The following is a 14,581-nucleotide window of genomic DNA, read 5'->3' as shown; positions in this document are numbered from 1 at the left end:
CTTTCTGCTTCGTTGTGGCCTTTAGTGCATTCCTAATTTAGGTTTGTAAATGTGACAGTGGTAATGTGTGAGAGAGAAGAGCAATTACACAAGAAGGTCTCTCACTCTTTCTCCAGTATGTGTCCTACAACACCTGGTAGAAGCAAGCAGCTCTGTCATTAAAAGTGTTTTGTGGGGCCACGCTGTGTGTTGATGTGTTAAATAAACACATAAGTAGCAAGAGGGAGTTTTGTAGCTTTACTGGTATGTATCCTATATTTTGAAATGGTTTGTGCCCCACCTATTTTTTACATACAAAAGTGCCACTGGTGGTAAGTTACTATTAATGAGCACAATGATATGAGATGGTACAACTATGCGATCAGATACCAGTAACCTTCTATTTACACGGGCTACAAATAGATGCTGCCAGTTGTGGGGGTTGTTTTAGCTGAGAAATGTTATGGTCACTCCAATCTAAAAGGACCAACTTGGAAAAAAAACACTTCCTGCACTTATTTTATTTAAGACGAGCACTTCCTGTAGTTTACAATAAATAAAAAGTATGTCTATAACATAATGCATGTTTTTCAATCCACAAATTGTTTAGGGCCAAATTAACTGTATGTCATAAGTCGGTGGTAAAGGCAATGTACTTCTCTGAGTATCACTCATATTTTACAACATGGATATTGCCTTTGCTTCATCACAACCGAGAAAAATATAATGATATAGGTGTTACATATCCTTATCAGGCGCATTCATGCAAGATCACGGTACCAATGAAAACACCCCCCCTTTGTTATATTCATAGAAAAGGATACTTTTTTCAGGGGATAGCCGAATTTTTATTTTTTTACTGCACACATCTATATTCCAAATGGAAAGGTACAAACTGGGAATTAGATATTTTTGAGTTTTTCTTCAAAAAATTAAGGACTATGCTTAGTTCAATAATGTAACACTTTAATCACTTACTTAATAGGTATAGCTAGTTATGAGCCATGCTTTCAGAATTGTGCATTAGCACAGTGTAAGCCTTGTGTACTGACATGGATTTCATAGAAAATAATTTAAAAGGAGAAAGAGATAGTATTAGATTTTTGCACCCCATTCTTATTCATGCCCAATTTGGCAAGGTCCTGTTTGCAATCATGACCATCCCTTAACACAGTAACTGTACCATGGGAGAGTCAAAGATTCAATCATGTGTCCTCAGATGTTCATCTTGCCAAATTGTTCAGCTTTTTTTCACACGTCTTTTTTAGCGATACATTTCATAATGTTTTTTTTTTTTTATTGGATAACAAAGAGGAGACAATCAGAGATATACCGATACCAGTCTCGGGCCAAGTATATGGGCCGATACTGGGCTCATATACTTGTATGCTAATGCTAGCAGCACAGAACCAAAACAACAGCTAACTCAAACACACGAGAAACAAAATAAAATGCCCAGAGACAGCACATGGGCAGAGGATCAGAATCAGAACACAGCAACAACGTTCAGAACATAGTTATGAAGCATAGAAAGGACATATAGTTCTGTGATGTCTCAATAGCTACACCAACTTACTGGGACCAGTTCGGAAAAGTCAAACCAATTAATACTAGGGATGGGCACGGATGGTCGAATATTCAAATACTTGTCTGTGTATTCGATTAACCCCCATTTTTTTTTTTTACGAATATGTTATTTTTTGTTGTTGAAATAAATAGACTTGAATGTTATTTTTCTAGATACTTTTAAAATTCAAATCTAAAATGTTTACATATGACGATATACGATATAAGTATAACATTTAGGTCGTTTTATAACATGCGCTCCTTCACATGTGTTTGTTGTTTACATTCCTCAATTAAAGCCATAGTACTGTGGTCCGGCCCAGCCAGTCAGAATGATTCAATATATACTTCTTAGCATCTCTGAATTTTCCCAGTCTCCTCCCATATTGAACTTAGGAGGACATGAGGTACTGACCCACACCTGAGGAGTACCTGGGTTGAAAGACCCGTTGCTGTCCCAGTCCAAAGTCTTCCTGGTTGTGTTGCAGATCAAGACGACACCTGACGATTTCAGCTGCCACTGTGCTGTCCATCTGGTCATGCTTCCGAACAGGACAAATTTTAAATAGACTCTAGTCTCAGCCCACATCCTTTCATTAATTATTACAATTGCAATCTTAATATGTTCATCCGGCACAGCCAGAAGAGGACTGGTCACCCCTCTGAGCCTGGGTCCTCTCTAGGTTTCTTCCTAAATTTTGGCATTCTTAGGGAGTTTTTCCTAGCCACTGAAATTCAACACTACTGTTGTTTGCTCCTTAGGGTTTAAGGCCAGGTATATTGAAAAGCACTTTGTGACCACTGCTGATGTAAAAAGGGCTTTATAAATACATTTGATTGATTGACTTTGACTGTATCTGTTCTTTAAGGTAAATGTTACCTCCCATTCAAATGACAGTGTAGGCTGCTAGACTCCTACAGCTGCTAATTAACTCACCAGCAGGCCCCTGGTTTGCTTATATTCCTCCACAACTCGGTCAATGTTGTCTACGAGACCTGACTCACACGCCCACTGGACGTGGAAGTTTTCTTTCAGGTAGACAGCCTCAATCCGAAGGTTGACAAACAGAGTGTCAATGTCCATTTGCTGAGAAACAAATGCGGAAAAAATAAAATAAATGTTTTTGCTCTGTGACTGAACATGCTACATTTTGCACCGCGGACCATGGTATTGACAACACCATCTAAACCTTGTTCTCAAGGATTCTATGTAAAGCTATTGTTTTAACGTCAGATTATGGATGTCTGCACTGACCTGTCTGAAAACTCACAGGAGAATAGCTCGAAAAAGTACTTTGGCTTCAATTTCCTAATGGGACTGGTACCTAAACTCGCATGCCTAAACTCGCATGCCTAAACTCGCATGCCTAAACTATGGAGCTCAAATGTATTGTCCGTAAGAAAAGAAACAAGTAACTGAAATATTTTTGAAAAGAAACAAGTAACTGAAATATTTTTGGAAATTACAAATAAAAGCAAGGTTAACAAAAAGTATTTAATTGTACAAAAAATAAATTCAATCGTATGAAAAAAGATTCAAATGTGGTAAAAGTGTATGCTAAAATCTTAAAATGGATTTTCGCTTCCGATCTTAAAATGTCTTTGTTCAAACACGCTTTTTTCACGTTTGCTTCTCACGATTAGGCTACAATTTCGTCCCAAGGCTATGATTTCCACCTTAATAGATAAAGTCCGCCTCCACTTTAAGAGATGCTCAAAACTTTGTTTTGAGAAAAGATTAATCGAACGAATGGGAAGAAATTGAAATCGCAAGAAGCAAATGTGATTTTTTTTTTAACAAAGACATTTTAAGATCGGACACGAAAATCTATTTAATGATTTTAGCATATTTTACCACGTTTGAAACATAATTTTTTTGTTTTTTCATACTATGAAATATTTCAGTTACGTTTTCTTTTCTTACAGTCAATACATTTTAGCTCCATTTGGCTCCATACTAAACTCTCATGCTCAAAGAAGTCTGACTTGCTAGTATTCAGCTGGTGTTCTGCAGTAATTTACTTTAGTGCACTGAGTTCTGCAGACATCACCTATGACGATGACATGATAGCGAATTTGCAAAACAATACCTAAGTGGTGCGAAATCCCTGCACATGTTTGTGTGAACTATCCCATTAACACTTTATGCTTAAGCAGCTAAGTTACTGGATGGCTGTTGAAACAAGCTAGCTGGAATCTACAAATAACTAGAAACAACATACCCACAGACAGTGTTCCATTCAATAGTTAAGGTACGTATTTAGAGCATTTCTGGACTAGAGTTTGGGAGATGACCGAAATCAAAATTTTTAGAAAGGTGTTCTACATTTTGGTAGATGGATGAGATGACGCCATATGATGTCAGACTGATGTGAAGCATGCTTTAACACCTAACACTAATTTATTATGAATTAAGTTTGATTTCACCACTGTACATACGCTCAAGTCCCGAATGAGAAAAGCATCCTCTTTTGGCACTCTCTGGGTCTTTCCTGGTCCCAAAACATAGGTTATTGTCTGGTGATAGAAATAAAATCATATTTAATGCATCAGTTAAATTACAAATGATAAAACATGAAATACCTGCTTTACATACCTTTAAAATCTCCTCTATGGTGTTCTTAGAATCATCCACAGCAAGTAAGTAGTGCTGTTTGGGCTTGTGGTCAATGACATTTTGTATTACACTTTAAGAGAGAGGTGGTCAATAGACACATGACATAGGTTTTGCTTTAAGGACTGTACAGGACTATTCCTTATTTTTTTGGAAAACTAAAATAAGACTCACCGTGCAAGGTCATTGATGTGAATAGTAGGAATGATATTGGTGCCTTCTCCAAAGATGGGGACTTTGGGCACATCTCCCAACCAAGACGTCTGATGAAAAAGGAACCACACACAACAATTTACAATAAATGACCCCTTATACAAATATACATTAGGTAACAATAGTTTTCAAATATTATGATGTACCTTGAAGAAAAAGTGGAATAATTGCTCTCCCATTCCATACTGAACTCCCGAGGCCACGACATACGTGGAGAACAATGAACTGTTCTAGAGCACAACAAAAAAACATTAAGAAGCAGGTTGGGGAAAAAAAAAGAATCATCCCATACCCATGCACTGGGACTGAACAGTAAGGCCTCAACAATGTTCATGACACAAACTGACAATATGCGGACAAACCGTTTTGCCCATTTTCACCACAACTTTTTCAATGTTGATGCGCTCTTTGAAGTTGGGATGGGCTCGTCTCCTCCTGTAATCTTCCTCAGTGAATGGAATCTCAGAGTCATTCTGAAAAGAAGTAACAGGAAAGAAATGTCAATGATTTAAACAGAGTCCAGGCAACAAGCCACAGCAGGACCAGAAATACAGGTCCAACCACTATCAACCTACACTAACAGATCGAGTGTGATATTTGGTCACAAAAATACAGTGAAAGTGAACTTAGACCCATCTCTTGGCCCACTCACCGGATCAACAGGCTTGCTGAGTGCCCAGGTCATGACGGTTGATATGAGGATGTACATCTTTGGCTGACTAAACCTGGCCTTCTGCACATGAATGGCTGGACACAAAAAGTTTACAATAAACCAGGCATTAATTCTACAGGCATGCAGTACATAAAATGTACTATACAAGTAGTTTTGATACCCAGATCAACACAGGGAGATACAAAAGATGTGTTTGTGTGAGATATACTAAATGACATACCATGGCCTACCTGAGATTGCCCAAGAGGCCTCTTCAATCTGGTCAGCATGCTCTGTGATGTTATATATAATTATATCACACTCCATCAGGCATTCCAGGAGATCTTCCCTTTTCAGTTGCTAAAAGCATTTTTTACACAGGACTTAAGATGCAGAGAAACTGAAAAGCCATTTTAACTACAGTACACGTTACTCACAAAATATTCCTCCAACACATAAGTTGGTCTTCCTTCGTCGCAGCTGTTTTTGTTAGCACAAGTTCCAACAATATGAAAGGTTCCCGCTTTGATTTTTTGATCTTGGGACAGCCTCTCATCGTCTTCCTCCACATCCTGCACGCCACTCCCCAGCACGGATGCTCCCACTACACAGGTAGACAGGAACTGCATCCAGAAGGGTAGCTTTAGAATTTGCTCGACAATCCAATCTGACCGTAAATTGTCGACCATTATCGTAAACGCACAATATAATAGACCAACTAACGTTAAATACTTTACCGCGTTATGGCATAGCCAGGCTGCTAGGCAGTAATATACAACTAGCTAGGGTGGCTACGGCTTGCTGGCAATCTGCTTTCTTTCACACGTTAATAATGAAAGTAACACGATACATGTTTATCTGGGAGGTGTTGCTACACTTATTATAAGCTGTCAGTATAAAGACCAACCTTGCCGATACATTTTGATGCATACGAGTCGAGGTTGTTGATAAAAACACGTTTGGTGCGATGAACCTTCTCAACTTTCTCAGCCATCTCTGCGAAGAGCAGTTGTCTGTGCGTCTCGGTTACCAAGCAACGAATACGCCCGTTTTTGACCAGGGATGTTGTTCATTCGTGCCATCGTTATTCAACTAAACCAGCTTTATTTGCCTGTGTCTTAAAATAACACTCTACGGCTAATAGGGACATGAATGTTAGTTTCGTGTCATGAGCAAAAAACAAAGAAAAAACGCTTAAAACGATCTTTATTGAAAACTTGTCATACTTTACAATCACAGTCATTGCAATTATTTTTCTTCAGTGCATCGACTTTCAAAGACAAAAAAAATAACTGTTATTCCCTTTTGAAACAGCATTAGTGAAAATCCACTGTCAGAATTGTATAAATTGACACAACCACATAGCAGCAATGTCTTGTTAAGACATAGGAATTTCTGATTCCATTCATTTGTGATATTCTTCAGAATAAGTCTGCCTGTGTAAACACAGCCAATGAGGTACCTGCAGGTGCCAAATGAATGTCTGGTCCAAGGCATATTGGTCAATGAGATTTCATTACACACATTATTTCACCTCTATAACAAAGTTGTCAAACTGTGCCAGTTCAAAGGAGTTTGTTCCAATGGCAGCCCAACCATTATTTTGTCCCAACACTACATCATTCTTCCATAGTTGCTCTCCATTCACCATCCCTGTAGCATATTGCCCCTGAAAACAATTATATTTAACATGTCCATAAAAAAATAAACACCTGCACATTACACTTACCGGCCACTTTAATACACACTCCTGCTTGTTAACGCAAATAGCAAAACAGCAAATCAAGTGGCTACAACTCAACACAAAGCATGCAGAAATTGAGATTTAGTTGCTGTTAGACCAAACATTATATGGGGAAGACATGTAAACTAAGTGACTTGGACAACCAGTTGTAGTGACTGAACTTTACCTGGACTGTGAGGGACAATGTGTACCAGCTGTATGCACCCGTTCCAGACAGACCCTTGGCCAAAACAGTACTTCCAACTGCAGAGTAAAAACATAAGTAATTACAAATTTACATCAATTAATGATAAGCAGGCATGAAGTCCTGCCATGCTCCTTTTTGTCACACTACTAATTCAACCAGGAAGTAAAGGCCAATGCAGCACGACGAGAACTACCACAGTGAGCCGACAGATGCCTGAACGACCACAAGGGGTCACTAGAGCACAACATGACAAGTAAACTCTTGCCGACTTTACCCCTCTCCTACCAAGACCGTTCAGGTCTAATTTGCACAGTCAATATGGCACCACCACAGAATACACCCAGCTCACAGTGACAGTGCCCTAACACCGCTGGGCAACACGGGAGGCAGATTCATTTACTTTAAGGGAGAGGCTTTTTTCAGCCCAGTATTCGGTTTAATCGCAAACTAGCCCTAATGTCTGAGTTAATTACTAACCAAGGTCATTGGTGACTTTGTAGGAGCCATCTGCAAAAACCCAAAAGAAGACTCCCTTGGCACCACGGACATCCTGGCCTCCTTTGTCAACTCTGGCTGCGATAAACACTCCTCCAGTCTTCACAGACTCCATGAAGACGTCACACGTCACGGTCAGGTTCTGCCTGGAAACAATAAGTACACAATATATACAGTCAAATGACCTATTTTTCAGAAACATTTTCCTTTCTGGGGAAATATAGTTAGAACGTGATTATGATAGCTTTTATGATGTAATTTCGTGACATTATTGGGACAGTACCTTTATTTTCTTCAGAACTATATGCCATGTTTGGATTTTAAGTCAGACTATTACTATGAGCAGATGCATACGTGGCCTGGACCCCTGCCCTGTTACCAATTATAATCTCCGATGACACTGATGGTCTGGTCGGCGTCCATTGTCCAGGTAACAGGCATCTGTGTGACTACTTGCCGCAGGGTGAAGACATGGGGACCAGGATCTGTCAAGTTCATGTTGTACTCAAACACCCCTGTCTGATCAGCAAAGTATGGGGCCTCAGAGAAGGGAGGGTTGGCTGCAGAAGGAGGAAGAACAAGCAAAAAAAAGCATTTACGTAATCATTTAAAACTTTTACAATTTTCAGATAACAGAATGCTTTTTCTGGTAGATTTCTAACACTGACATCCTTTAAACTACTTACCAATATTAAAATCGTCTTTGTAGATTTTAGGGAATGGTGCAGAAGGGGGTGGATCTGGATAACTCCCTTTCTGCCCTGTGTTTATTGTGGTCAAAGTGTAAACCTCGTCAACATCGAGACTCAAAGAGAAGGAACCATTGGAAATCTAAAGGGAATGAAACGATAAAACCACAATAAAATCCCACCTTGAAGAGAATGTAAAATGTCACAGAAATGAACACAATCTAGTGTGATTGTGGTCCACAAAACAGTAGCAAAACAAAAAACTACAAGAGCCTTTTCTGTCAGAAAAGTACTTTTACCTTTATCGGGCTCAGTTTCTTGAAGAAGACGTGCTTTTGTCTCTTGAAGTCAAACTTAGACTGCCACAACTGTAGTTCCCTGATCGAGGCCTAGGACAGAATAACACTTACTAAGACAACATAGCCTTGATCTATGAACAAACGGTCACAACAGCCTGAAGTGGCAAAAGTACTCACAAAAGATCCATTGAGTTTAAATGATACATTCTGGGGCGTAACACTGAAGGCTGGGAGTGGAGGTCTGATGCACACAGAATGGTCATGTGTCTGAAGGACAGAATAAAAAATAACATCCAACATCATTGTCCTTGCATCAACAGAACACTACGGGGAAGTGAGTTGATATGGAAAATGAAGTCCTGTGAGTTATCTATAGCATGGATCACAGGCACCTGAGAGCACATTAGCTAAAATGAGAAATTCAAGATGACTCTCCACAACAGTCAAAAGAAGACTTAAGCTTCAGAGGTTTTAAGTTTTGTAAAACTAACGCTTGCATAACACACACCTAAATGTGTATAAGTGGGTTGTGCGGTTGTCACACCTAGCTATCTTTAGATGATTGTACGGAAAGTGCTCAAAGAATAGTATCCAACCAAAACCAAAATTAATCCTTTCACTAACACTAAATACCATTACTCTAACGGAATATCCTTTCTGGCAATACACAATGTATACTACACAGAGTCCTGTACAGGAAGGTTAATACTGACCATTGTCTCTATGACCACAGTGAGGTTTCCTTCGCTGTCAGTCAGGGCGACATAACTTCCACCATGTGTTAGATGCCCAACAGTCTTCAGATAGGTCCATCCAGGCTGGCTAAACTGAGTGGTGTGTGCTAGGGAATAATATTATCACACGTAAACCTGGCTAGCAAAATTGTCGTAAACATGTCAGTTAGAATGATACCAGGATATAACAGCTGTCCACAGCATCATACCAAGGTGAAATGTGATGATACTTTTGGAAGTAAACAAATGAGTAATGGTGACAAGCTATACAAAGTAAAAATCCATAAAACTACTCCAAAATAATGGATTTGATCCTATGCAGACCCTCAAAATGGCAGGCAGTTTCATGGCGTAATCAAACGGAATTCTACTAACGACATGATTAACAACTGGAGTACAATGAGTAGGTTATCATCAGTTAGCCAGTTCCTTTAGGTGCTGGGAGTTTCTTTACAAGCTAAACAACCATTTACCGGTTATCCAGATGGGTGATTCCACCACATAGTTCCCAGACCAGGGTTCCTCTGCTGTCATTAGGCCGTCTCGTCCAAACGGAAGATCCTCATAGTAACTGGCTACTAGGTTCCAAGAGATGGTGCTGAAACAATAACCAACATTTTACCACTCTTACTAGGACCACTCTGTTAGAACCTCAGTGAACGGTTCCGTTCGATTCCCCTTGATTAAAAGCTAACACTTAATGACAGTGCCTAGGTTGATCACAAACCGATCATGTCCTTTCCAAGCAAAGTCAGGTAACAGTTAAATATGTACATCCAAGCAGTCATTTAAACAAATGTTTCTAGCTCTACTGACACACAAAACAATATAAAATGGCAGGTTTGGACAACGATTGCGCCCAAATTGGAACAAAGTGGCTTTAAAATAAGGTGCTACAAAGGACATCAGAGCTCAGGCACTTCACAATGCTCCACTGGTTTTAAGAGAATGCCCTTCCCAACTTGATCACAATGCTTAAAAAAAACATAGCCCCAATCCTTCCTACTTAATGGGGAACATTCCCTATTTTTAATGGGGAAATTCTGAAAGCAATGAGGACTTGAGGTATTTAAGGAGTAACCATCTAGGATAACAGTCTACACTATGTGGAGGTCATAGAAGCAAGTCAGACATAACATCCCTTCACATTTCCACATAATTTCTCTCGTGCCAGTGTAAACATTTCATATGCCTCAGATGCAGTCACAAGAAGTGTAATAGCTTTATTTGTTCTGAACAGAATTACCCTTTGTTTGTATATAGTCAATAAAAGTCACATATACCTGAATGCACTCATGACTCCTTTCTCATGACTACCAACTAAAACCACAGTATGTAACTCTGAATTTGCCGGGTGATACATTGTCAAGATAACATTTTATTAGCTAGCTGGTCAAAAGAACAAGCTTTCACATGATGCCGATCCGACCCATATTCTGGTTTATAGTCCTTATAGTTGTTGGATGTTATAAACAAAAAGTAGTGTGATGGCAGACAAAGGCTGTGTTCCAAACAAAATAAATATTAGTCTGCTTGCCAGAGTTCCTCAATGGCACAGATAGGACAGCATTTTTTTCATTGACAAGTCAACTTTGATTTGTAAATCTGCATCGCCATTACTCAGTACGTGTGCAGAGGTTGGAGAGGTGTGCGCTCATTCAAACCTTTGTCATTTCGTCGTTTTAAGCTGCACCTACCCCAGATGCACCGCACAATCTCAGGCATGTTCCCTTTTCATTTCTACCATTGTTAAGCAGATGCTTTTCGAATACTTTGAAACATCTCAATTTAGCCTCATTCGCATAGGCATAAGTTCTTACCTGTAAAAATGGAAAAAACATAGTAAACGTACGCGGTCATGTGTCCGTTGACATAGTTCTGGTTGAGAATACGGGCCCAACAGCCTCCCCCCACCGGGTCGTTGAAGGTGCTGTAATCTTCAGACGACCACAGCGTCTTCTGGGATTTCAGGGCCTCAGCTATCGTGGTGGTGCCTGGATAGTGGGCCCTGTTTGGCCACACATAGTGATAAGGTATAAAGGTGAGAAAATACAGACATACCTGAAAAATAAGCCAATCATGCCTTGTAGTACAAGCAGATGGTACGCCTAAGGAAATTGGGTTGAGTAAATAGAAGAAACATGAAGTACACAGAGGTGTTCTCGTCAAGATGTAAGCGTGGGACTCAAAAGAAACACTCGCCTACCCTATCACGTCTACTGCGTTGGCCAGCTCTCGGTCGACAAGCACTGAATAGGTTATGGGCTCCCAGAGGTTATCACTGGCTATGATTCTGACCCTCTCCAATCCACTCTTGTCCAGAGTGTAACGCAGCAGCTACCCAGTGACGGACAGTGAGGAGGATGAGTGGACAGGTGATGGAGTATGGACAAAACACTAGGACAGTTGTCAACGTACAGTAGTCACCTACTTTGACACGGGTCAGTGCCATGCGCTTTACTAGTAAGATGCTACATAGTGCACATTCGCTGTTAGCATAGAATCAACTCCTGGTGAATGCAACATCTAGGGAGTTTCATGAATATTTGGCACCAAGTCAAATTCTGCAGACCTGCTATTGGTGCACTGAAATGCATTTCAGCAAAGCACATTCATCAGGAGCGGCTGTAATGGTGTTAGACATTCACAGGTCTTGAGTGATTAGGTGTTAGAAAAGAAACAACCACCAACATTGAGCATTTTCTGGCCATAACAGAGGGGGGGAAAAACTATGCGTCACTCAGACGTCCTTATTGCCAAATGTCCTAGGATGGTTGAGTGGCATGACCAGCTGGTGACAGAAGCAAACACGTCAAACCCAGGAAACTGAAATCCCAGACACACGCTTGTAGTAAACCTCTGGAAGGTCCGATCATAGTTCACAAACGATATCATACCGCATTATTTTAAGTGCTACTTTCGTAGAAACACACTGCATTTCTAAACTGCGGGGGGGGGAAATTTAGAGTAATTTGGAGTGAGCCGGAATACCAAGGGCTGTTTTGTCGGACTTAAAATGCCGTTGTCCCTTACTTACCCTATCACCTCAACAGCATCTTTGAGGTATGGGTCAACATCCATGTCTTTGGAAACGTCCCAGTTGCCGTCAGCGGCGATGATGCCCACACCAGTGAGACCGATTTTATCCAAAGTGTTTCGGAGCACCTTAATAACAAATGATATGCCCTCAGACGCAAACAAAAGATTTGGGTTGATTTTGATGACATAATGAATAACTGTATAGGTCTAGATGCCAACAGCACAAAAACGAAGGATGCACCATCTTATCAGCCAGCAATCGGTTTTGGGCGATGATAGGAAATAATGTATTTATCGGTGTTGGCCGATCGCTTTAAATTTGGCCGATTATTTCTGACTGATTGTGCCTTCGCCTGAACAGGGGTCCAATATCCTCATAATTTATATATATTTTTTTTAAATCTCAAGTCATGTGTCAAATGGTTTAATATATTTATTATACATAAAAAAATATATGTATAGACAGACAACTTTGTATGATATTTGCATGTGTTAATTTTGGCCAGGGCACACATGCAAAAATGACAAAGCACAGGGTTCCACCATCATCCCACCGTGTTATAAATAACAGCGATCTGTTTCAGCATATCATTTTCTTATCGATGCATCTCTAATAAGGTTACCTAATGACTGCAATAGCAAAAAACAAATGTTGGCGGCTGTTTTGGATTTTTTAGATCGTCTAACGGATAGTAAAATATGAACGGCAACCAGGCCGAGATACCAACCTTGATGTAGTTACTGTCAAAGCTCCGTTCATTCCAAATCTGTGAAGTTAAAAAAACATTAGGAGCGAAACTTTAAAAACATTTGTATCCAATTTCAATATCCAAAAATATACATCCCAGAACTGATTGAAATACCCACCCCGACATAATCAATATCCAGGTCATGGTACTGCTTGGCTCCAACAACCCAGGACACCACATAGGAAGCAGTAATATCTGGAAATTCGTACGGCCAGTTCTTCCCACGTCCAACCCAACCCGGGAAAGCCCACGGCAAGCCTGCACAACAAGCCCATTGTGGGAAACCACAAGCAATTTGACAGGCATACATGATATCACCTGAAGTAGAGATAACCAATTCAAGCAACTGCACCAATATAATGGCATGGTGTATAGCCTTGCCTATGAGAGTGATGTTTGGGTTCCTCTTCTTGGCTTCCTTCATCAGCCACCATTCATAACCCCGGAAGAAGTTTGTATCACTTTCATAATGCATATGAGACGGTTCCGTTCCATCTAGGGAAAATATTTAATTTTACTGCGATGGCAGCAAAGAAAATTTGTATAACACTAAGTTATATTGACGCCCATCTCCTGGAACACCTACCATGGAATCAGTGTGGTTTCCCATCTGACTTTCCAGCCAATCATTATAACAATTGGAAAAAATGCAGACGGTACCAGAGCAAGATACACAAATATTGAATGTTTGCTCGAGAGGTGGTAGTATTTAATAGTAAGCCACAATACAAACACTCTTTAATTAAACCATAAAAGCTGTACAGCAGGGTCATGTTGCTAAAAATGTATTGACTGAATACTAGCCTAACCTGAATGCGTCGGCTACATAATACCAGTAATTCCTGTAATTAACTATATATGCCACAACGTACCTACGGAAAGCCTCCAATGTAAAATCCTAGGTAAATCAAAGCTATACTTTCCTCCCTTCATAATTGATCAACACAAAGCATGTGTTCATGGTCCCGGTCAAAACGTGTAGTGTAAGGGTGGAGTTTGGGAGTGCATATTTAGTTTCTCATGTTTACCTGTGGTCTGGGCATCACCTCCAATCTCCACTTTAAGGATGTGTAGAGAAGCCCCGAACTGTGGCTGCATGCAATAAATAAAACAGCAACACATTGTTATGGACCTCACAAGAAGAGACGACCGCAGGCTGTTATAAAATTAAGGAAACTTATTCAGACATTACATAAAAACAGGGGTACAGGTATCAGCTACCTTGAAGAGGTAGTCCAATATCTGGCTGCGGTAGGGTTCTGCATAATCGACAAGCAGACGAGATGTAGCCTAGAAACAAGGGACAGGTGTTAAAGTGAAAAAACAGTTAGATGCTTGTAATCCACAGGTAAAAAACTAAGTATAGTCAAACCAGGAAAAAGTAAATCACAGCAAATAGCATTAGCTTCTTACCCCTCCACCACTCAAACCTCCTATACCGTCAAACACCCTTCCTAATCCGACTTCATCATCCAAAACGTAGATTTCAGAAATGCAAAGATCAAAACACATAAAGAAGGCGACTGCTACACCTATTTTAGAAATCATCCCGACAACCCACTCCACGCTCACAGAAAGTCTGCAGCTGACTGAAAATCTACCTCGTTAAGTAGTCACGCGT

The 14,581-nt window shown here is 40.1% G+C and overlaps 2 protein-coding genes across 2 annotated transcripts; both read right to left on the bottom strand.

Moving 5' to 3' along the window:
* Nucleotides 1-1,541: 1,541 nt before the first annotated feature.
* On the bottom strand, nt 1,542-6,136 carry LOC117595612 (adenylate kinase 7-like). The gene is made up of 12 exons (XM_034297441.1): nt 5,932-6,136; nt 5,462-5,647; nt 5,276-5,384; nt 5,025-5,119; nt 4,735-4,845; nt 4,519-4,602; nt 4,334-4,422; nt 4,142-4,232; nt 3,985-4,062; nt 2,483-2,632; nt 2,062-2,087; nt 1,542-1,554 (listed from the first exon to the last, which is right to left on the bottom strand). The coding sequence occupies exons 1-12, from the start codon at nt 6,016-6,018 to the stop codon at nt 1,542-1,544; spliced, it is 1,119 nt and encodes a 372-aa protein (XP_034153332.1). The 5' UTR covers nt 6,019-6,136.
* A 77-nt stretch (nt 6,137-6,213) lies between these two features.
* On the bottom strand, nt 6,214-14,553 carry LOC105024733 (galactocerebrosidase-like). Its single transcript, XM_029125452.2, has 17 exons — nt 14,374-14,553; nt 14,182-14,250; nt 13,989-14,052; nt 13,342-13,455; nt 13,079-13,218; nt 12,940-12,978; nt 12,210-12,337; nt 11,025-11,180; nt 9,646-9,770; nt 9,152-9,279; nt 8,616-8,705; nt 8,439-8,528; nt 8,137-8,281; nt 7,830-8,010; nt 7,433-7,596; nt 6,935-7,011; nt 6,214-6,693 (listed from the first exon to the last, which is right to left on the bottom strand). Exons 1-17 carry the CDS (start codon nt 14,506-14,508, stop codon nt 6,550-6,552), a joined length of 1,989 nt encoding a protein of 662 aa, XP_028981285.2. The 5' UTR covers nt 14,509-14,553; the 3' UTR covers nt 6,214-6,549.
* Nucleotides 14,554-14,581: the final 28 nt, after the last annotated feature.

The sequence above is a fragment of the Esox lucius genome, chromosome 15, assembly GCF_011004845.1.
Source record: "Esox lucius isolate fEsoLuc1 chromosome 15, fEsoLuc1.pri, whole genome shotgun sequence".
Classification (NCBI taxonomy): Eukaryota; Metazoa; Chordata; class Actinopteri; order Esociformes; family Esocidae; genus Esox; species Esox lucius.
The sequence above is the reverse complement of the archived record's forward strand: the minus strand, read 5'-3'. Positions and strand labels throughout refer to the sequence as shown.

What these genes read in the sequence shown, in the direction of transcription:
- LOC117595612 (XM_034297441.1), bottom strand. Translation starts at nt 6,018, where the DNA reads ATGGCTGAGAAAGTTGAGAAGGTTCATCGCACCAAACGTGTTTTTATC. An exon ending in CATCAAAATGTATCGGCAAG is followed by an intron (nt 5,648 to 5,931) that starts GTTGGTCTTTAT and finishes TTCTGGATGCAG; the next exon opens with TTCCTGTCTACCTGTGTAGT. An exon ending in TGGTGAAAATGGGCAAAACG is followed by an intron (nt 4,603 to 4,734) that starts GTTTGTCCGCAT and finishes GTTGTGCTCTAG; the next exon opens with AACAGTTCATTGTTCTCCAC.
- LOC105024733 (XM_029125452.2), bottom strand. Translation starts at nt 14,508, where the DNA reads ATGATTTCTAAAATAGGTGTAGCAGTCGCCTTCTTTATGTGTTTTGAT. An exon ending in TTGACAGTAACTACATCAAG is followed by an intron (nt 12,338 to 12,939) that starts GTTGGTATCTCG and finishes TTTGTTATTAAG; the next exon opens with GTGCTCCGAAACACTTTGGA. An exon ending in GTCATCGGAGATTATAATTG is followed by an intron (nt 7,597 to 7,829) that starts GTAACAGGGCAG and finishes TATTGTTTCCAG; the next exon opens with GCAGAACCTGACCGTGACGT.